General features: G+C 50.0%; 1 protein-coding gene across 1 annotated transcript in view; it reads right to left on the bottom strand.

Moving 5' to 3' along the window:
* LOC146854822 (adenosine deaminase 2-like) overlaps positions 1 to 21,299 on the bottom strand; it is a 308,704-nt gene extending 287,405 nt beyond the window's left edge. The window contains exon 1 of the mRNA XM_085651047.1: positions 20,993 to 21,299. Within this exon, the coding sequence (XP_085507173.1) occupies positions 20,993 to 21,299 (307 nt within the window). The remainder of the gene's footprint in view (positions 1 to 20,992) is intronic.
* Positions 21,300 to 23,304: the final 2,005 nt, after the last annotated feature.

The raw sequence follows: 23,304 nt of genomic DNA, 5'->3' as shown, positions 1-23,304 counted from the left end.
TTGTGTTCCCCTGCTACTGCGGCGCTCCTGCTCGTTTTCTGGGCTTGTATTTGGCTTCTTTCGGTGGGTCCTGGTCGCCCCTCCAATTCCCTGTGGCGGTCCTGCTCTCGCCTGGTCTCTGTGGTTCCGCTTGGTCGGGACAGGTTTTTTCCTGCTTGTGGCTACCTGGGGGTGCCTGTGGCAGTCGGCTTCTCCGACGGATTGGGTTGGGTCCTGCTCTCCCTTTCCTTTTGCGTCCCCCCTGGGGTATGTTTCCAGTGGCGGTTCGCGTTTTGGCTCTCTGGCGTTCGTGCCTGGTTTGTTTGGGGCCTGGCTCTCTTTCGCTGGTGCTGTGTCCTTGACTTGGCTCTGGTTTCCCCACTTTTGGTATGCTGGGGTTTCCGGTTTCTGCTGGTTTTGGGCGTCTGGTGGTCGCCTTTTTTCGGACGTGTATCCTTGCCTGCGCTCTCTCGGTGGATCCTGGCGGGGTGCTCTCTTGGTTTCGTGTCGTGTTCTGATGGGTCCTTCTGGGCCTGCTCATGCCGGCACTTTTTTCCTGAGCTTGGTTCACCTCTGGTTGGGTGTCTGTGTTTCTGCCTGGTTCCTGGGGTTCGGTTGGGTGCTGTTGGGCTTCGGTTCCCCGTTGCTCCTGTCTGGCTGGCCGCCCTCTTCTTTTTTCCTGGGCTGCGGGTCCCTTGTCCGGCCCTGTGTGGGTCTGGGTGTTCGGTGCTTCTGGGTTGGCTCCTCCGGGGTTGCCTCCTGTTGCTCCTGGTCTGCGGGCTTCCTTCTAGTTCTGCGTGGCCTCTGGCTGGGCCTCTTTGTCGTGCTCTCCCTCCTGGCTCCTGGGTGTCCGGGTTCTGTTGCTGCTTGGCCCTATGCTTCTCTGCTTCCTCGGGTTTCCGTTTTGGTGGTCTCCTGTGCTTGTTCTTCTTCCGGCCTTCTGTTTGGTCCGGCGTTGGGTTGCTGGGGGTCTCGTTCGGCCTCCCTGCCTTTCCTTTGCCCTGGGCTCTTCGTGGGCTTCTTCCGGGGTTGGTTGGGCCTGTGGGTCTTCCTGCCCTTGCGGGTTGCTGGGCTCCGGTCCTGGCTTCCTGGTTTCTTGTCCCTTGTTGACCTCGTTTTTTGCTGTCTCTTGGCTCCTCTTCGGTATTGTGTGGGGTCGGACCTGGTGGGTTTCCGGTCTGGGTGCTATGCGCCCTAGGGCTTTTTGTTCCGTGGCTCTGGCCCTTGCTGTGTGCTTGGCCTGGGTGTTGGGTGCCTGTGCGGTCGTCCTCCTTCTTGGCTTCTGTTTTTTTCTGCCCTCTGTCTTGCGGTTCCGGTTCGGTTCAGGTTCGGTTCCGTATGGCTTCCTCTGCTCTGCCTGTTCTGGGTTTTGGCCGCCCTGTTCGGTTGGCGGTTTTTCTTCCCTGTGGGGGCTTTTGTCCTCATGGGGTTTTTGGGTTTCTGTCTCCCTCCCGGTCCTTTTTGGTCTGGTTGGGGTCTGGTTCCTGTTCTGCACTCATGCTTTTGCTGTGGTTCATCCCCGGTCCTGGCCTCCTCTGCGGGGTTCGTTGGCTTTCTGTCTGGCCGGGTCGTTCGGTTTGGTGTGGTGGGCCGGTTTCTGGCCTGTGCCTTACTCCTTCTTTGTTGGTCTGGGTGCTTGGGGCTGCGCCTCGTTGCCTGGGCTGGCCTTCTTTCTTTGGCCTTCTCCGGGGTGGTCGGGGTTTGCTCGGTGTCTGTACGGCTGCCGGGTCCTGTGTGCCTTCCTGGTGGTTCTGGGCTGGACGGGTTTGTCCATCCTTGGCCGTGTCATTTGGCCTGGTTGCCCTGTCTCCTGTTTCTCTGGTTGGTGGCCTCGTTTTTGTGGTCCTGGCCTAGTGTTGTTTTCTGGGTTGTCTCCGGTCCTTGATTGGTGCTGGCCGGTTGCTTCCTGCGGTCTCCCCTTGCCTCCTTCTCGGTGCTCCCTTGGGTTGCTGCGTTGGTGTGGTTTCCTGGGTGTACTTTTGGTTTTGGAAGGCCCGGTTTTCTGCTTTGGTATTCTCCAATATGTTAATGAAGGGGACGAGGACATAAGGGACCTGGGGGTAATGCTCTATTACTTACCGGTAATCTTCATTACTCCGGTTCCCGTTGCCCTCGTCCCCTTCATACGCCCCTCCCTCCCTCCCGGGCGACCGGTCTTCCTGTCTGGGCTTGGTTGTACAGACGGGATGCTGGGTAAGTACTGCATATGTACTCCCGGTGGGAGGGGCAGTATTAGGGTCCCAGCATGCCTTCTGCTCTTTTTTCTCTGTCGGGAGATAGTTATCTCCAATATGTTAATGAAGGGGACGAGGACAACGGGACCCGGAGTAATGAAGATTACCGGTAAGTAATAGAGCATTACTACCTACCCTGCCTTGAGTGCCCACGTTGGTGCCCCTCCCACACTGCATTTACCCCCCCCCCCCCCCCCCCCCATGCACTCTTCTATTGCTACCCAGCCCCTCCAGTCCCTTTAAAAATCCAGGTTCAATGTTTGGTGAGCCAGCAGCTGCCATTTGCTGGCAGTCCACTCTGTTTTCAAAAAGCACTTTAGTGTATGTTTAAATATTACATTTTTATTTACTGCACAAGGTCTTGTTTTGTATCTTGGAAAAGGTAATATAACAAAATGACAGCCACATCATGCTGTGCACTCGCAAATGTCTGTGTCATCATGCATTCACATATGTCCTTAGGCTAGGTATAACCACTGGCTCCGGATAGTATTCCAACCCACCCTTCTTTTACTCTCCGTGGCATTTCAATTTGGACCTAGCCATATGCAAATCAGTCTTGACTAGGGACAAACCCAAACTGGCAGGCCAGTTCCTCCTTGAACTACAACACAAGCAACCCAAGACTGGTTTTGTCCTGATTAGGGCTCGTCGGTAAGGTATAGCATCATAGAATCATGATGTGCATGCATGCGAAAACCTCAAAGCGCTCTTTTTCATATTTTACTTACAAATGCCGCAAAGCTTCAGCAAAAAGCATTTTTCATGTCACTTGACTCACGAAAGTGACATTATTTATGTTTTATGTTGTTGAACTCGTATATGTGACAGCCATATACTAAAGGAGTAAATAATACACATGAACAAGTGAATAAGTATCTTTGGTGTGTTCCGTTTGGTGTCTATGGAGTACTTATTAGACTTTGTTTCCATAATTTATTTCTTTTGTGAGGTATCATTTATTGAATACTAAGCAAGTAGTTTATCCTACAGAATCTATTGTAGACTGCATTACCAATACCCAGGTTCTGAGGGACAACCCTGGGGCCGGCAGCGTAAATCAGGCAATTTAAAGAAATGATGGTGCTGGTTTTACACTTAGCACTAAGAAAGGAGGTGAGACATCAGAGTACCTGATAATAGCTAATCTGTAGTAGGGGTCTCATAGGAGATCAAGCGGAGCAGCCCCCTAAGCTAGTGTCATTTGCCTCCCCCAGGTGGAGAATAGATGATAGGTCAGGGGGTGTGGGAGTCTAAGAATAGTGTATGCTTGGAACCTTGGTATGGAAGTATTAAAAGTAGAGTCGATTTTGGTTAGTACTTGGTCCCAGTACCAAGTGAGTTTTGGACAATGCCATAGAAGGTGGAGGAGAGTCCTGGTATCCCCACATCCCTGACAGCATTCCTTCGAGCACCCTGTGTTCCATTTGTGGAGTCGCACAAGAGTCAGACACTAATAAGAGACAATTTTATAAGCAGTAGCTGTACTGACCATGTTATGCGCTGTGTGGTGTACCCTGTAGAAAATATCCTCCCATTCTTTGGTAGTGAGGACTCTTCCCAATTCTGCCTCCCATCATGCCTGCCCCTTGGACCTTTCCGGGGAATCCTCCCTGCAGGAAGGCATATAATTCAGTTTTGAGGTGTTTATTGTCAGTTTTAAGAAGTATCCACTTCTCAAAAGGTGTCATGGATTGCCCTGCCTCTTTCCGTGTCTCCGGAGCTATCACCCAGTGTCGCAACTGCAAATATTGAATGCGGTTGGAGTATGCCAAAGTGAAATCGGCTTCAAACTGGTCAAAGAGTATAAGCCCGCATTGATCATAGAGGCATCCTATGCATTTGCAGCCCCATCATGCCATCGCCGAAACATCTCTGATTCCTTCCCCAGGAAAAAGTCTGGGTTGCTAGGATCAGTCATTGCGAAGGAGAAAGTTGTGAGACCTGCCCTGAACGCTACTGAGTCCCACACCTTGAGCATAGAGATCATCACTGGCAAAGAGTAGAGGCCCCAAACCCTATGCTTACATGGTAACCAGGCTTCTTTCCATATGTTGGAACCAGTGACTGCTTGATCCATGATCCATGAAGGACCAATGTTTTTCAGAGAGCAGGCAGTTCCACTTCACCAAAAATTGAAGTTGCGCAGATTGATAGTAGCGGAGTACCAAAGGAACCAGCTGCCCTCCAGCCCGTTTCTTGCGGTGAAGCACCTGTTAGTGAAGGCGAGGTTTGCTGCCATCCCACAAGAATTTGTTAATGTCCAATTGAAGGAGAAGGAGGGCATTGGATGGTGGGGGGGATCAGCGGCAGTGTCTGGAACAGGTAGATTACATGCAGAAGAATGTTCACTTTAACTGCAGCTATCCTACCCGTCCAAGAGAGGCGAAGACGGCTCCACATGGACAGAATCCTGCATACCTGAGAGGTAAGAGTGCAATAATTGGAAGCGAGAGTTCTGGGGAGAGTTCAAGCCAGCTTAATGCCCAAGGTTGGCAGGGAGTCCTGCACCCACTCTAAGTGAAACCTGGAGTGTAGGGCACTTTTGTGTGGAGAAGTGACTAGAGGTTCAAATTCTGGTATTTCTGCAAGTTTACTTTGAATTCCAAGCACTCCCCAAAGATCTGGAATTTGACCAGAGCGGGAAGCGAGGACATCGGTCAGTAATGGACAGAATGACATCATCAGCGTAAAGGCTGATGAGACGCTGGTCTCCTCCAATGAGAATCCCAGAGATGGCCAGGTTTTCTCTTAGCCATTGCGCTAAAGACTCTATGTACAGAGCAAAAGGATGAGGGGACAAGGCACATGCCACGAAGTATAGGAAAGGTGGCACATTCCACGTAGTATAGGAAAGGTAGGGGATCAGAGACCGTTGACCCTCACTGATGCTTGGGGGCACTATAGACACATCTGAACATCTGCAGAATTTATCACCAAGGCCGTATTTCCACAGAGTCTCAAAAAGATAGGGCCAGTGAACACAATCGAATGCCATCTCTGCATCAATGGAAAGGAGCAGTGCTTCCTTCCATGACCTATGGATTTTATCTAAGAGGTGCAGAAGGCATTTGATGTTATCGCTGCATTGGCGCACTGTTATGAATCCAGACTGGTCAGGCTCTATCTGGCCCTGCATGGGTTAAGACGGAGAGCCAAGATACCGGTGAACAACTTGGTGTCTATGTTCAACCGTGAGATGGGTCTATATGACCACCAGAGGGCCGGATCCATGCACAGCTTTGGAATAACCAAAATAGCAGCCCCCAACATGGAGTAAGTGAGGGAGCTGGAATCGACAAAGGAGTTGTAGAGACGGTTAAGCAGGAGGGCTAGGTCATGGCAAAAGACTTTTTTGAATTTCATCGGCTTTAGGCAAGCGATATCCGAGATCACCCCCTCGATTTGGGTTTGTTGGTCCAGAGCCTTAGCTCATACAGCCGGAAGGGAAGTAAGGAAGACCTCGCGAAGATAGTGTTATGGGTACTCGCTGGGGCGGTCAGAAGTATAATACAGAGAGCCATAGGTCTGGAAGGCCGATGTTATCTCTGCATCTGAGTAGACCTCAGCAGAGGATCTGGAGCGTATCGCTTTCACTGCTCCAGAATGAATTTTTCTACGGAGGTGATGTGCTAACATACACCCACAGTGGTTACTCCCGAGGTAAAGTTTCTGCTTAAGGCATATCATGGCGGTTTCTGCCCTGTCTACGTCAAAGCATTCAAGAAGGAAGTGTGCTTTTTTAAGTTCCCATCATATTCTGGGGGCACCCACCCGCTTGTGGATGGCCTTGAGTATTGCAACTTAATTTTCTAAGGGCTGTCATTCGTCCAGATGTCGGCGGTTCTCTTTCGCAGAGACTGCTATGAGTTCTCCCCTCAGAACCAGTTTCAACGCTTCCCAAACCAATGCCAGGGATATCTCCCCGGTGTTGTTAGCTTGGAGATAGTCCATAATAGTCTTTCGGAGGGAATTGACCGTAGTGGGGGACTGTAATAAGGAGTCACTAAGGCGTCATTTTGAAGATCAAGTTTGGGTGACGTCTAATTGTATCTTTATGTCCGCAGTCGGGCCGGAAACTTTGGCTTGGGCCGTACTTTCCGCACCCTGGCCGTACTCTCCGGCTCGGGCCAGATGAAGTGTAATCAATGGGCCAGAATGCAATTTTTTCAAAAAGGAACATTAGGAAAATGTGATAAATGGTAGAGAAAGTCATGAAAATCAGTTTGGGCAGGAAAAGGGTGTGGCCGCACACTACCTCATATCCTAGAAATGTATGGTCTTTTGCATCATGGTACATGCAGTCCCCAATTTACGCTTCCCTCAGTATTGACTTTAGTGTCAACACTACAGTCAACATTAAGGGCCTTAGGGCCAGATGTACGACCGTTATTTGCGGTCGTAAAGGGGATTTCGGCCCCTTTGCGACCACAAAATAGGTCAGCCCAATTTACTAACCCTATTTTGCGAGTCGCTAACCTATTAGCGACTCGCAAAATAGGGTTAGCGACTCGCTATTAGGAAGGGGCGTGCCAAGGGCGTCCCTTCCTAATAGCGAGTCCTCACCCAATGTTAGATTGTTTTGCAGCCGCAAATGCGATCGCAAAACACTCGCAGTTTACCACCCTTCTCAGAAGGATGGTCAAGCACTCGCAAGCGGGAAGGGATCCCCAGTGGACCCCTTCCTCTTTGTGAATGGATGCGCAAATATTTTTTAAGAGCAGGCAGTGGTCCCAGGGACCACTGCCTGCCCTCAAAAAACGAAACTGAAAAGTGAAATTTTTCTTTTTTAAATGCATCCCGTTTTTCTTTAAGGAAAATGGGCTGCATTAAAAAAACTGCTTTATTGATAAAGCAAGTCCCAGACATGGTGGTCTGCTTACCCCACCATCCCTGGGAGTGCCAGCCACTCCCAATGGGGTCGCAAATTGCGACAGCCTCATTAATATTCATGAGTCATGCAATTTGCAACCCCATTAGGAATTGCAAACATTGTCTGAGACACTGTTGTACATTGAATTTTGCAACTCGCAAATTGCAACTCGCAATTAGTCGCAATTTGTGAGTTGCAAAATTCAATGGTTGTCGATCTGGCCCTCAGTTTTGACTTTTGTGTCAACACAAAAGTCAACACTGAGGACAGCACAAACCAGGAAGACGAGGATATGATCAGCCAAGTTCTCAAAAGTGGAAAACATACTCACGGAGGGGGGACCATTGAGACGGAGCATGTTCCAATGTCGTCCCGTCCCCTAACCCTGTCATCATCCTACGCCCCTGTCGAAGGGAACAAAACAGTGGTGCAGGAGTCCCCTTGGCTTCAAGGTGTTTCAGGCTTGTCAGCATCTCCTGACAGCATCTTTAGTAGGCCTAGGCGGTGAACTTCGCTCCATTCGCGGAGTTTGCTGAGTTTTCTGCACTCCGCACTCCGCGGAGCTCGCGCAGTGCAGAAAACTCCGCTTCGCGATGTGCAGCGGAGGTTTTTCCCCACTCGCGATTGTGAACAGTAAGTTCGTGAGCGCAAGATGCCGCTCGTGTAGAATTTCTACCCGAGAGGCAGGAAAACCAGCACAAACTGCAGTTCGCTCTGCACTCTGCCACTCTTGAAACTTCGCAGATTTTTTGTAACTTTACGGAGTTCCGTGTAGCAAAACTCCGTGAATTACGCCCAGGCCTAATCTTTACTACCGATTGCCTCTCCAACGCCGTAGTGTCAGGATCGGGCCACGCACCAGCAGGGGAGCTTTTGTCTTGCTGCCACCGGGTGGGCTTACGTGCCATGCGGCCCTGGAGGCTGGGAGATTGCTTGGCTATTGAGGGGTTCAGCAATTCCAAGCACTCGGTAGACCTCTGTAAGGGTTCTGATTTGGTACGATTTGCTCTTGAATCGAAATATAATCCGGAAAGGATGGCCCCATGAATACGGTATCCCAGCCTCCTTCAGGTGAGCTGTAATAAGGCGAAAATCTTGGCGCATCTGAAGGGTTATGTATGCCAGGTTTTGGTACCACACAGGCGTGAGCCCTCTGAACTGAATCAGGTTAGTTTCTTGTGCTTTGCGTAGGTTGCTCTCCTTCAGCTAAAAATTGTGATCTTCTTGCTGTAGCCATTCAACTTCTTCGACCCATCTGGACTCTTGTTCCTCTAGGGCAGAAACCCTATCCCCAACCTCCTCCAGATCCTGGCGAACTTTGCGCAGATCAGCAGAGAGACCTTTCTTAACCACTTGCAGATCATCCAGTAGCAAATAAGGCCTCCAGGAAGGACCGAGTCACCGGCCTCTCTGCGTCGTCCGACAGGTGCAGGTACCTTGTCACCTGTCGCTCCCGCAGTAGGTCTGGTCAGCATGTCCCTCAGGGAGCCGTCCTTCTTTGTGCTGGCTGATGACATAGTGGTGTTCCTCTACACGGAAGAAGCTAGAAATGGGTATCTTGCCAACAATGACTCACTGAGGGTGCGTGTGAGCCAAGGCCCCCCAATGCCTCAGGAAGGATGGCTCAGGCACCAGGTACTTTGCCATTGCTTTGCCTCACACTGGGGAGCCAACCAAGGCAGGGCATTCACATATAACAGCTCAACCGCTGTTACCAGTGTGCAGTCGCAGATAGTTTCAGCTAAATTTCCCCCGGTGCATCAAGATGTTGTGTCTGCAGGTGGTTGCACTGGGTGATAGGGAAGTGGCCCTGCAAGAGGACAGCGTCTAGGGATTTAAATGTAGCAGGTCAGGCCTGAACCAGGTCAGGAGATGAGAATCCTCTGCCCCAGGCACAGGAGAGAGGCAGGGCCCTCTGTATTACTGCATGCGGGCACCAGCACCTTCTTCGGTCCTCTCAAGTCATGCCCCAGCAAGGTTCAGGTGGAAGTAAGTTGCAAGAGCTATGTCACTTCCAAGGATGAGGCCCACTCATGCACGGCTCCAGGCCGGCCACAAGATGAGTAGTTAAAGTCCTTCAAGGAAAGGTCCCACCGGAAGGAAGTCTGAGTGCTCAGAAACCTCGGGATCCCAAAGCCCCCAAGGATATGCAGCTTAGTTTCATATGCCCTAAGTGGGAATCTCCGGAAAGGCCCTCTGGTACCCAATCTTTTAGATCAGGGTACGGGAAGGGGGCCCTCTGTTAGTCAACGTGCCTCCACCAGTAAACATTAATGACAAAGCCAAGAGCTGGCAGCCGCCCAGGTCCCACGCAGCAACCACCTCCAGCAGCTCAGCTGCTCCTAGACCAGGAGCCAAGTAGGGTGGGCCATCCCCGTTGGGGCCCCCCACAGATTAGCAGTCACTGAGCAACCAGGGTACAGCTAAGTGCTCTGTGTGAGGGCCGCGAGGATGCTCAGTGAGCAGTTCATGGGCACAGGCCACAGGAGATGCATTGGAGCGGCCCGTAGGCTTTTCATTCAGGGCCCTATTCAGTGGGGCCCAGTCCCCAGCTGGGGATGAGCACTGTGGAAGAGTTGGCAGCCACATGGGTGGGCGATGGGTAGCAGTATTAAGGCCTGCCGGGCAGGAGGGCGGTGCCCCTGAGACAAATGCCGACAAGGCCTGTTCGGGTCAAACAGCAGAGCCACAGGCAGCCCCAATCGCCTCTGCAAATGTCCCAATGTGGGGTAAACAGCCCTCTCGCCACCGCAGTATGCAGCGGAGGGGCCACTGGCATCCGCTACCCTCACACGAGTTAGGAAGAATAGTGAGGCCGTCGGGTACATATGGTCAGGGACTACCGAATTTCCCCCTCCCCCCCTGGACATAAACACAATTATAATGAGGGACATGAGAGGTAATGACTTTTTGGAGGCGGGGGTCGAACAACCCCCGGCCGTATATATTAAAATATGAAAACAAATTAAAATTTTAAGAAATAAACATTATTTACACAAATTTTTATACGCAGAAACATAACACGACATTTTATTACAATTCATATGCACAGATTTCAGATGGCTAACCTTAACATATCTCTAATACATAGTTCTCCTATCCGAATCTAACATAATGATCATAATCATACATTAATTACTTTCTGCGTATCCTATTTGGGCCTACGGCAAGGTCATTAACTGGTGTCAGATCCGTATCAATTTACCACGTCCCGCCGTAGGGTTGCGCATGCGCAGAGGGCCCGCGTACCGAGAGGGTACTTCCCCCCCCCCGGTTGCCCCCATACGTTCCCTGAACTCCATGCCAATTTGGGGGGTTTTGCACTCTGCGCCATTTAGTGACGTCAATGCCAGTGCGGGGTGGCCGACCAGCCTAAAAGAAAGCGTGACTCCCCCTTTCCCCGCACCCATCCAGCCAACCGGATGTACCGCCCCTGGAGTTATAGGAGAGACCCCTTGTCCCTCCCCCTGGGCAACCCCATCCGAGAATGAGGCCGCCCCCTAAGGACCTTAAATTTACTGCTCACTAGTCATGACCTTACCGCCTGACCAAGGAATAGCAATAAATACGACGATTGAAGACCTGCAAAACGGGAAAAACGCCTAAGGAAGGAACCACACCGTCACTTTCAAACCCATTAAATACCTTGCAACAGGGGATGGAGGGTGGGCAAACAAAGAAGTTAAGCAGCCTCCTAAGGGCTGCGATCAGATGCTGGGAGAGCGCGGGACAAAGAGACCGAGTCCCACGCTCCCCAGCCTTTTATCAGGATACATGGGGGCAGACCAGTTCTAACTGGTCTGTCCCCAGCCCCCCCCCCTGACCCGGAAGCGCATTAATCGCTTCCGGGCCATGGGGGTCACCGTCGCGAGCCAATCCCGGACATGGCGCGCCCACCGCGTCATGATGACGCGGTGGCACGCGCCGCCGGGTGGACAGGCGAGGGCGGGGAGGGGGTCGGTGCCCCGCCATATTTGCGGCGGGGCCGATCCCGGCCCCGCCTTTCTCTATGGTCAGGGACTATCGAATTTCCCCCTCCCCCCCCGGGCATAAACACAATTATAATGAGGGACATGAGAGGTAATGGCTTTTTGGAGGCGGGGGTCGAACAACCCCCGGCCGTATTTATTAAAATATGAAAACAAATTAAAATTTTAAGAAATAAACATTATTTACACAAATTTTTATACGCAGAAACATAACACGACATTTGATTACAATTCATATGCACAGATTTCAGATGGCTAACCTAACATATCTCTAATACATAGTTCTCCTATCCGAATCTAACATAATGATCATAATCATACATTAATTACTTTCTGCGTATCCTATTTGGGCCTACGGCAAGGTCATTAACTGGTGTCAGATCCGTATCAATTTACCACGTCCCGCCGTAGGGTTGCGCATGCGCAGAGGGCCCGCGTACCGAGAGGGTACTTCCCCCCCCCCGGTTGCCCCCATACGTTCCCTGAACTCCATGCCAATTTGGGGGGTTTTGCACTCTGCGCCATTTAGTGACGTCAATGCCAGTGCGGGGTGGCCGACCAGCCTAAAAGAAAGCGTGACTCCCCCTTTCCCCGCACCCATCCAGCCAACCGGATGTACCGCCCCTGGAGTTATAGGAGAGACCCCTTGTCCCTCCCCCTGGGCAACCCCATCCGAGAATGAGGCCGCCCCCTAAGGACCTTAAATTTACTGCTCACTAGTCATGACCTTACCGCCTGACCAAGGAATAGCAATAAATACGACGATTGAAGACCTGCAAAACGGGAAAAACGCCTAAGGAAGGAACCACACCGTCACTTTCAAACCCATTAAATACCTTGCAACAGGGGATGGAGGGTGGGCAAACAAAGAAGTTAAGCAGCCTCCTAAGGGCTGCGATCAGATGCTGGGAGAGCGCGGGACAAAGAGACCGAGTCCCACGCTCCCCAGCCTTTTATCAGGATACATGGGGGCAGACCAGTTCTAACTGGTCTGTCCCCAGCCCCCCCCCCTGACCCGGAAGCGCATTAATCGCTTCCGGGCCATGGGGGTCACCGTCGCGAGCCAATCCCGGACATGGCGCGCCCACCGCGTCATGATGACGCGGTGGCACGCGCCGCCGGGTGGACAGGCGAGGGCGGGGAGGGGGTCGGTGCCCCGCCATATTTGCGGCGGGGCCGATCCCGGCCCCGCCTTTCTCTATGGTCAGGGACTATCGAATTTCCCCCTCCCCCCCCGGGCATAAACACAATTATAATGAGGGACATGAGAGGTAATGGCTTTTTGGAGGCGGGGGTCGAACAACCCCCGGCCTTATTTATTAAAATATGAAAACAAATTAAAATTTTAAGAAATAAACATTATTTACACAAATTTTTATACGCAGAAACATAACACGACATTTGATTACAATTCATATGCACAGATTTCAGATGGCTAACCTAACATATCTCTAATACATAGTTCTCCTATCCGAATCTAACATAATGATCATAATCATACATTAATTACTTTCTGCGTATCCTATTTGGGCCTACGGCAAGGTCATTAACTGGTGTCAGATCCTTATCAATTTACCACGCCCCCCGTAGGGTTGCGCATGAGCAGAGGGCCCGCTTACCGAGAGGGTACTTCCCCCCCGGTTACTCCCATACGTTCCCTGAACTCCATGCCTATTTGGGGGGTCTTGCACTCTGCGGCATTTAGTGACGTCCATGCCAGTGCGGGGTGGCCAACCAGCCTAAAAGATAGCGTGACTCCCCCCTCTCCCCGCACCCATCCAGCCAACCGGATGTACCGCCTCTGGAGTTATAGGAGAGACCCCTTGTCCCTCCCCCTGGGCGACCCCATCCGAGAATGAGGCCGCCCCCTAAGGACCTTAAATTTACTGCTCACTAGTCATGACCTTACCGCCACAGGCCACCATAGTTGCCCGACTATCTGGCCCCCCCCCAACCTAGCCCTCAGAAAGGTCATGCCCCTTCCCACAGACCCTCCAGCCAAGCCATGAAATTCTCTAACATTAAGTCATTACCCAACCTAGTCAAGTGGACCCCGTCTTTTAAGAAGCACGGTTCCCCCCTGACACACCCATGTGCAATGCACTGTAATTTGGAAGATCTGAACAGTTTCCCTATTTTGTTATTTACCCTCTTTACCGAGTGGTTCAAAGCTCTAACGGATTCCCCCCCTCTCCATTTAAATCTGGGTATCATGTGTGACCAAGCTATGTAGCAACCCTGGCACGCCTTGGCTAGCCAACCAATCTCAGAGATTATGTTCTCAAACAAGACCCTCCTGCCCAACGTAACCAAGTCATTGCCCCCCAGATGTAAAATAACGATAGAGGGAGGAGGACTGTGTCTCCTCAGGAGTTCAATCATAAAGCCCCTAAATTGACTAAGGCAAAGGCCCCCCTTTCCATGAAAAGATACTGTTAAACCCCTCTGCTCTGCCCGTTTCTTATAGTCACCTGTAAGAAAAACAGATTTCATACACCGTACATATGAATGCCCCACAATCCACACATTACGTGTCCCTGTGACCTGTAGCTTTGCTGATTGTTGCGGAGAATGTTGGTGCTGCGATGATGGCAGTTCCCCCCTGCGTGACAGGTTTGAGAAACTGTGAAGAAAACGACAGACAGGGAAGCATCAGTACACAATTATAATGTGTAATCACAACATGTGCAGCCGCACATAACGCTTATAACTATTGGAAAACCATCGTCCAATCCTTTGTACCTTACTGAAGTGCAAGCCCCTAGCCGTTGCCTCAGTGGCAGCCCCTATCCTGAAAGAATGCGTTCCAAAAACCCTTGGATCCATGCCCGTCTTGCTGATTGCCATATCCAATACCTTTTTAAACTGGTACATGGTAAGTGGGGTACCGTCCGCATGTAATAACAATGCTCCACCCAACGCGCTGTTCCTCAGACTGAGGTAATTTTCAAGCTGCATTACCGGGCAACACGGGTTATTTTGCGCCCTATGCAGTACCACCCCTTCTCCCCGAGCTTCCTGATCGGTTTTTGATTCTTTGATGGTCAAAAGCAGAATGTCACCTTGTATCTTCACGTACTCCATTAAGAGCCCACCCTGGCCATCCTGCTTGTTGTGTGCCACCAATTCACCCACTCTGAATGCCCCATAAAAGGCCAATGCAAAGGCAGCTCTGAACAATAGAGTCTCCCCCACTGAACTGCATATGGCGCCCAGCGCCGTCAGCAGCGCAATCAGCCGCTCCAACCCTATCGGCTGCCTGGTGTCAGGAATCGCACCTTGAATGCGTCGCCACCCCTTCAATGCCTTTCTCACAATGAAACTATTTGTGGGATCGTTCGTGTCTCTGATCTGCGCAAAGAAGGAAACTGCTGCTACATGTCGCCTGGCTGCCGCCACTGTGCGCCCCCCCTTATGTAAGGTGTCTAAAAACAAGAGGAATGCGCCTGACGTATCCCATCTCTCCTCCCAGTCTTGGCCCAAAAAAGTACAGTGAGACCAAAACGCCCCTTCATAAGCTTTCCTGGTCCCGGGAGCTAGGCTAGCAGCCACGAGGTTCTGTAGTTGGGGGCACCAATCTGCCAAAGAACTTCGGGAAAGTGTGCCGATGTTGCCTCTGCGGATGGTAGATGTTCCCTGAAAACCTGCATCTTGAAGCGAGAGAGTGCGTCAGCAGCATTATTCCGCACTCCCGGGACATGTTTAGCCTTAAACTGTACATTCAATTTCATACATAACAGCCCTATCTCTTTCAACAGGCGAAGAATCATTTTACACCTTGCCGCCTGTTGATTGATGGATTCTACCACTGTCATGTTATCGGACCAAAAGATGACAGACTGATTCTCCAGATCCTGGGGCCATACCGTCAATGCAACCCAAATGGGAAACAATTCCAAAAAACCTATGTTGGCTGTTAAACCACTCTCAAACCACCACCCCGGCCACAGCTGGGCCACCCACTTGTTCCCAAGTATGGCACCAAATCCCACACTACCCGCCGCGTCAGTCCATAAACCTAAGTCAGCCAAAGTAGTGGGGGGACCGGGCCACACCACTCTGCCATTGAAACCCTCCAGAAATGCAATCCAAATCCGCATGTCCTGGCGTACCTCAGATGACAGTCGCGTGTGATGGTGTTTTTCGTGTAAGCCTGCCATGGCCTGAGAAATGGAACGAGAGAATGGTCGAGCCATAGGTATCACCCTTAGTGCAAAATTCAACTGGCCAACAACCTGCTGCAACTGATGTAACGTCACTTTGTCCTTTAACAAACACTGCTGCAACGCTGCACAGAATTTCATTATCTTTTGTTCAGGTAACCTAAAACAGCCCTGTATTGAATCAATTTCAATGCCTAAGAACTCAATTGTGGTTGTTGGCCCCACTGTCTTCCTCTGAGCCAGGGGAACCCCAAATGTACGCATGAGTACACAGAATTCCTCCAAGGCCACGGAACATTCCTGAGAGCCCGCCGGTCCCAGAAAGAGAAAATCGTCAAGTTAATGCATCACAAAATGATGTCCTGTCACTTGTCTGAAAACCCACTCCAAAAATGAACTACATTTTTTAAAGTAAGCACAGGAAACCGAACAACCCATGGGCATGCACCTATCCATGTAAAACTGTCCTTGAAATGAAAAACCCAGCAAGTGATGATCTAAAGGATGCACTGGCTACAGTCGGAATACAGATTCAATATCAGATTTTGCCAGACAGGCCCCCGGAACCAGAACCCTCAACATTTCTACCGCCTGATCAAAGGACGCGTACTTAACACTGCAAAGTTCCTCATTGATGGCATCATTCAATGACTTGCCCCTGGGGGCTGATAGATTATGAATCAACCTAAACTCCCCCTCTTCCTTTTTTGCTACCACACCTAGGGGAGAACAGACATAATTTGGCACCGGGGGGACATCAAACGGACCCACTATTCTCCCTAAGCCCAATTCCTTCTTAATCTTTTGCACTACAACCCTTGTGTTTGATCTGACAGACAATTGATTTTTGCACTCCGATGTCCCTTTGTAATCCCCTACTGGTATCCTGAAACCATACAAAAACTCTTCCTGCAGCATCCTAGCTGTAGCATGATCTGGATACCGATTTAACCAGGGATTCATAGCAAAGACATCAATGGGTGAATGCGTTACCTTTTTTCGTTCCTCCTCAGTCCTGTTTCTTCCCCCTCTAGTCCCTGAAAAGGCGTTCCCTTTCTTAAGGCACTTTGACTCTGGGTGAGAGGGGTGATTACAAATGGCGCATGCGTGCCTGAATTTACAAGTGCCTTGAGCTCTGGTACATGACTTCCTATTAAAATCCCAGCACACTCCCTTTCGCCTTCCCCCTTTCTCCGTACCCGGTGCTGACGCCCCGGGGTGCCCTTGCCGAAAGGGCTGATGTGGCGGCGAAATGTGTGCCTTGCCTCAATTCTGACCTGTACTGCCCGGCTGCCCTGGGCCAAACTGGTCAAACCAGGAAATAGAATCCACCCGGTCCCATGTGAGTGAAGGGTCAAACTCTTTCGCCTTCCTGAAGTTCATGTCATATTCCTTCCAACCCACACCACCGTATTTATCATGCGTCATTGCCACCCTGCTCTGGTAACATGCCATTTCTGCTTGCATATTTGGTGTACGTTCCGCCACTATGGCCATAAACACAGAAAATGCCCTTATCCAGTTTGTCAGTGTCTCCTCCACCCTGAATCTTGACATTTCCGCCCGCCATTCACTGGGAAGCATCCAATCCTTCTGCCTCTTTTCATATTCCATTTCCCTGTTGTCAACCAACAAAGAAAACATGTTTACATAAGCCCCAGCCCAAATCAATTCTTTCACATCACGCGCAACGTGCCGCGCTAAGTATTCCTTCCTGGAAGGCAACACCCCGGCGCCCAACAATGGTAAAGCCAGCTCCTTACCCGCTGACTCCGCCGTCTTGGATTTTCCACTGTCGCTTTCCTGGAGCGCTGGCTGCGATTGCGGGGCCTTATCTGCGCCCAGGCTCTGTTCCCCACCCGGGGCTGCCATGATCTTTGCCACCAGTCTTTGTGCTTCTGCCAAAGGATCGGTGCCCAAGGACAAGGGCAACACCCCCCCCTTTCCTAACCATGGAAGAACTGCTGCTATTTGAGAGGCTAATTCGAGCGGCACCTGCCCACCCCCTGCTGGTGATAATACCGGGGCCGGGGCCACAGGGTGCAAGACTGGCACATTGGGGCCTGTTTTGGGCACAACCGGTATGATACTTGGCACTACCGGTTCAGTCACAGGGGCCACCTGAACTGGTGCAGGTACTGGCACTGCTGACCCTGGGACGTTGGGCACTAAATCCGGAATCTCTGGCACTGCTGGGAGCCCGGACGGACCACCCCCACCCGGTGTCTCTAAAGGTTCCACTATTTTGGGATCCTGGATCTTACCCTTCTTATGTATAACCCTCTTAGGGAGAGCCTCCAATTCCCCCCTCGGTTTTGGGGGTACGATTGTCCGCTTAGGCCTCCCGGACGGCCCACCCTGATCCTCCACCTTCTGCCTGAGCTCAGCTAGGCTATGCCCCATTTGCTCCACCTTGCCCCACCTCCTATCCATAGTCGCCATCCTACGCATCATTGCCTCCAGCATATGCTCCATGCGCGAACGCTTGGTTCCCCGCTTCCCTGACATGCTATGCTATGACCCACACGCCTGTCCTTCAATACCCCCTGCCCAACCTCAATTCAACCAGCTCTTTACCTGGGAAAAATCAAGCGACACAGGCTTTGCGCAATATAACAATCACAATATTGCAGACACAATACCTGCCCCCCTTAAAAACACACACATGAAAATCGGTACACTGCAGTTTCGGGGAAATGCGCACCAAACAAAAATTATAGCGAAATACTAAACACTGTTTCACCAAAATGTACCCCAATTATGATTGTATTCCAATGCAGTCACTTGTATGCCCCAAGATGCTATGCTGAGGCCCACGAAAATGCCTTGACTGTACCCACACAAACGCAGGAGTTTTTTTAAGAAAACCACCAGAACAGAATCAATGGGGAATTAAACCTGTAACCTGTAAATAAGAGCCCCCAGACTGTAACTATCAGGCCACAATGACTGAGTATCCCCACTAAATGTTTGTATAAAAGGGGGTTCAATGGCACCCACTCCCAGTAGCCTTCTGCCACGCACAGTTGCTCCTCCCCACACAACTAGCACCTTCGGTGCTTAAACACATCAAAAACGAGCTCCGGACCCACCGCTCAGCCCCCTGGGCCCCCCCCCTTGACGATTACCGTATCGGCGCGTGCGCGCGCCCTGCACCAAACCTCACGATCTTCCTGGACCACGATGCCAGAGAGCTCCACTGAATCGCCGTACTCCCGCTGCCCAGGAAGATCGTAATAAACCAGGTCTCCTCTCCGTATCAGCGGAACGGCGCGACTTCAAGACCTCAAGACCCGGAACCACGCTGCCCAGGAAGATCATATAATCCAGGTCTCCTCTCCGAATCAGCGGAACGGCGCGACTTCAAGACCTCAAGACCCGGAACCACGAAGTAAAACACCGGCGCTGCACGGAGTCCTCGTCCCGAGACACGAACCTGCAATAAAAAACAAACAAAGAAGTTAAGCAGCCTCCTAAGGGCTGCGACCAGATGCTGGGAGAGCGCGGGACAAAGAGGCCAAGTCCCACGCTCCCCAGCCTTTTATCAGGATACATGGGGGCAGACCAGTTCTAACTGGTCTGTCCCCAGCCCCCCCCCTGACCCGGAAGCGCATTAATCGCTTCCGGGCCATGGGGGTCACCGTCGCGAGCCAATCCCGGACATGGCGCGCCCACCGCGTCATGATGACGCGGTGGCACGTGCCGCCGGGTGGACAGGCGAGGACGGGGAGGGGGTCGGTGCCCATCCCGGCCCCGCCTTTCTCCACTGCTGCCCCTGGCCTTGCGCAGTCTTTCAGGCCTGGAGGCCAGCCATTCCCTTATGTCCTGCGCCGGGGCAGGCAAGCACCCACAGCAGGCACACCTCGCAGTCACAGCGGGGTCGCCTGTGGAGCCCAGTCTCGGTAAGGTGCGGTGTGCTGCAAAGATGGATCACCCTGGAATCTGAGCTCAGGTGTAAAGCCGGGCGGGCAGAAGTGCCTAAGACCAGGCCGGAAGTCGCAATCTTGCCGCCGAGCGTGGCTGTCACCTCCCGCAGGTGTCACTCAGGGGATCACGGCTTGCAGGAAGGGCACTTAATGATGCTAATGAAGTTGCAGGGATGGAGAGACTAGAAAACACGTCACAACCGTCTGCCACCTTGGCCATGCCCCCATAACATAGCTTGTAAAGGAGGAGTATCTGCACTTATAAAAGTTCCCAAACAAATCAGTGTAATCTTGTGACCTTGCAACGTCTCCTTTGGATCTCTAGGTGTCAGATATGGAAGGATAGAAACAATGTCCATCCTAGCAGATCTCTGATCCATGTCTTCCTCCAACCTATGACTTCTCTGGACCATACTCTTTACACAAGATTATCTCAGAATGGACAACCTAGTGTAGTAACAAACTAACTGGAATATGAAAATCAGAAATACCATAAAAGACCTGCAATGCTGCTCAAAGTTAACAGCTTACTGAAAGCCATAAACTGCCTGCCTGTCTCCCGCACTTCGTCATCCATCACACTGCTAATCACAGCAACCTTTAACACGATCATTGCGCCTTGGTGGTCGTCACGAATGACATGGAAATACATCCCACATGCTATCAAAACAAAGACAACACCCTTCCAAACACACACCCTACACGGTGTAGCGTTCTACCAATGTCCACAAACTGTTCAGCGCCTCACATAGGGGTAGTAAGCCCTATATCAGTGATACTCAAAGTACAGCGCTGACAACAATACCAATAGTGAACTAAGAGAATAAGACAGTTGTTATGTTCTCCCTCTCAGGGCTGGGGTTGCTATTATACATGAACAACATTAAATCAAACACAGGAGAAGGTTTTGTACAGTGCATATCCTGAACTCCAGAATTTCAATGTCCTGTTTTGTGATAGTGAAGAAAAAAGAGGGAAAGTGAAATGAAACAATTGGCAAGGATCACAAAATGTGGTTAGGTGGGGAAGATGGGATTGATCCCAGTTTTTCTGGTTCCATATTGTGCAATTCAGTTCAGCAACTGGATGTATGTGCTTCACTTTCCATACACCCACCTTACCACCTTCTCCAGCCCAAAACAACCCGTTCCCACAACCACCACCCTGCTGGCATCAGTGTGGTCCTCGGTCCTCGGTCACACCACATACCAAACGTTTTGGCCCCGGGGAAAAGGTTTGTGAGTTACCATGCCCTATATAAATGTTTCAATATAATACACTATATATGCTCATTCATCATACAATGAGAGTGTGCCTAGTATGCTGGTGCAGCATGTGCTACTTGCATAGTTCACTGCATGTAACCTAACCTTTTACTAAGCAACTGACCAGAGATGAAAGTGTTTAGAGAATACTGCATGTAGATATTCTTTGCATCTCTCACCACTGATTAGAGACTTCCTTATGCTTAAAAAAACAGAATTTTCATAAATGTTTTAGAGGTTCGAAAGGCAAGAAGAATGTCTATGTAAACACGTTATATAGTTAAAGTAGGCCATGCAAAGCCATCTATCACTTTTCTGCAAGACACGACATGTGAACGCATTTTGTCCACTTGCATAAGTGCATTCAGTACTAATGTGATAGTGGTGGAATTAGTAATAAGGACATATGCCCATGAAATTAATTTAGCAATTAGCTACTTTCAAAGAAGCCACCCAAAGACCAGGGCGCCATTTTTGGGCTCAAGTGCAATAATAAGCTTCATATGCAAATGTGTGGCAAACTACCTGCTTTCTTCAGGCACATCTGTAGGCCCGATGCTTACCTTTCGGCATTTTCTTTAAGTAGCTAAAGACAGTGCTCTGATCAATTAGACTCTTTGCTCTGAAGAAGTGCATGCTGGGAGGGAAGGCCTCCATCTTGATGGCCTCATTCACCTCTTCCGTCTTAAGGCTCATGAGCTTCTGGTTGGCAGAGTCCTCATGTGCATCCAGTACAATGTTGCCACCAGTATGGATGAAGAGCTCTTTTTGGATCAGGGAATTGCGGTCACTGAGCAACGGTCTGGTGTGGCTGAAACAAGCCAAACATAGGAGAAGCCACGCCAAACGCCAGGTGCAGTGGAGGTCCATGATCACCAGTTTACTTGAATGGGGAACAAAACACACAACTAATCAACATACATTTAAATGAAGAGCAAAACATGGTCCAAAAACATGAAACCCCTTTCCAACACATGAGAGTGGCCTGGTTCCCCAGTGTGACGAATATGCATTAATCCCTACCCAGGCTTAAATCATCTGCACACATCTGCCAGTTGGCCATTTGTCACAAAAGAGTTGGATGAATTTTTCTAGACCAGTGGTATTTTCCCAACTTAGTATTTCTGCCCAGTTTGCTGAGCAAATACAAAAAGGACAACTCATTTACAACTTAGTCTTTACCTAGCCCCACAACAAAATAAATGGTAATCCAGTTAAATTGCATGGCACAACACCTTGGACCCTGAGCACAAGTAAATCCAGATGAACTTAATAAGGTTTCATATGAGAGGAGCAGCTTCAGTCCCTGTTGCACAGAGGCCTTCGTTATGCATGTTTGGGAAAAGCTGTGATACTTGGGAAAGGCTGCCTAAGAAAAATAAAAAGTGATATAGTGAATGCTTTAATGAATCCGAAGCACTGACGATTGTTCTGGTAGTGTCCCAATCCATTGCCTTTGTTCTTTGTGACATTAAAGAATAGAATCAAACACAACCAAATCACTCTTGGCCCCGCCTCAAAGAGGCATTCCAGATAACATCCTCTGTTAATATGAAACAATGATGTGTAGCTCGAGTTATATTCCATTAGGCTCCCTTTCAAACATCCATGGACTTTTGTCTAACAGCCCTTTGCCTGCTGGGAGCTGTAGTATTTTAATTCCCATTATAAGAATGGGCCTGAAAATCCCTGCCTGCATAACAATCTGTTTAGAAAGTCATTTTTTTGCCCTGTTCACCGCCATTTTTTGCTGAATGGTTCTGGTGGTAACTGAATCTAGCTGTACCCAGGGCTTTTCTAACCAGGCCCAGGGTTATGTTTAAAAAGGGACATGAAATAGGGTACAATGACAGACCCTATAAGTCCATAGTAGATAATAGGGCTTGGGGGTTCAAACTACGTATAGGTCCCTAGTATATAATAGGACATGGGCGTTGAGAGGCCCAGCAGATTCCCTGCACTTACATGTGTGCACTGCTGAGTGCCTTCTGTCATTTTAAAGGCACCCCAGCTTTGTAGACTGTCTTAAAAAGTAAATTGTGTGCAAATTCAACCTTGGTGGTATGGGCAGTTAAAAAGTGATAATCTACCTTATTTGTACATATAAGGTACCCCCAGGGCCTCTCCAATGTGTCTCAGGGGTGGGAGGGTTATGTAACTATAAGCAGGGACCTTATATAAGATGTTTTATATGCCCTGGTGAGGGAAAAACTGCCCCTTTCATTTTCCCCAATGTAGATACTTAGCTCCATAGGCTAACATTGCAGTCTTTTATTTAGGTATAACTATTGCTAGGAAATGAGTAAATGTCAAAGACTTAAAAGATTGGTATTGATAAATCCCACAACTTGCCACTGTTGAATTTATCATAACTAATACAGAAAAGAAGGTATAGAACGTTCTCTTCTGTAAGTCAAAATCCAGCCTTCTGGTGGTCTCTGTTGATTGATTAGCCTTGACAGGCTTAGCCAGGCTGCTTTGATTAGGTGAAAAATGGCCTGGCTGGGACAGGGATTATCTGATGGAAAGAGTTCTGCAGCTGAGGAGGATGGGTCATGAAAAGGGGGTTGGGTAAATCAAACTGAGCTCAAAGAGAGAGCAGATCAGTAAGGAATGCCAGGCATACATACCCCCATGTGCCTGACAGATGGCAGGCTTAGGACAGGAAGTTGCAGAGGCCATAGGGATGATAGCTACTGGAAATGAGCCACACTGTGGGTTGGTTAAGCAAGCTATTACTCCTCTGGAGAGAAATCATTCATGTTGGATTTTGGAAGTTCAGTGTTTTTTGGGACAAGAAGATGTCACACTTTGGAGGAAGTTGTTAGGTTTTTGGATGGCATCCAGTATCTTTTTGGACAAATGTGCCTCTCTG

This window comes from Triturus cristatus, chromosome 4_1 (assembly GCF_964204655.1).
Source record: "Triturus cristatus chromosome 4_1, aTriCri1.1, whole genome shotgun sequence".
Lineage (NCBI taxonomy): Eukaryota > Metazoa > Chordata > Amphibia > Caudata > Salamandridae > Triturus > Triturus cristatus.
Note: the sequence above shows the minus strand (reverse complement) of the source record. Positions and strands in the feature narration are given on the sequence as shown.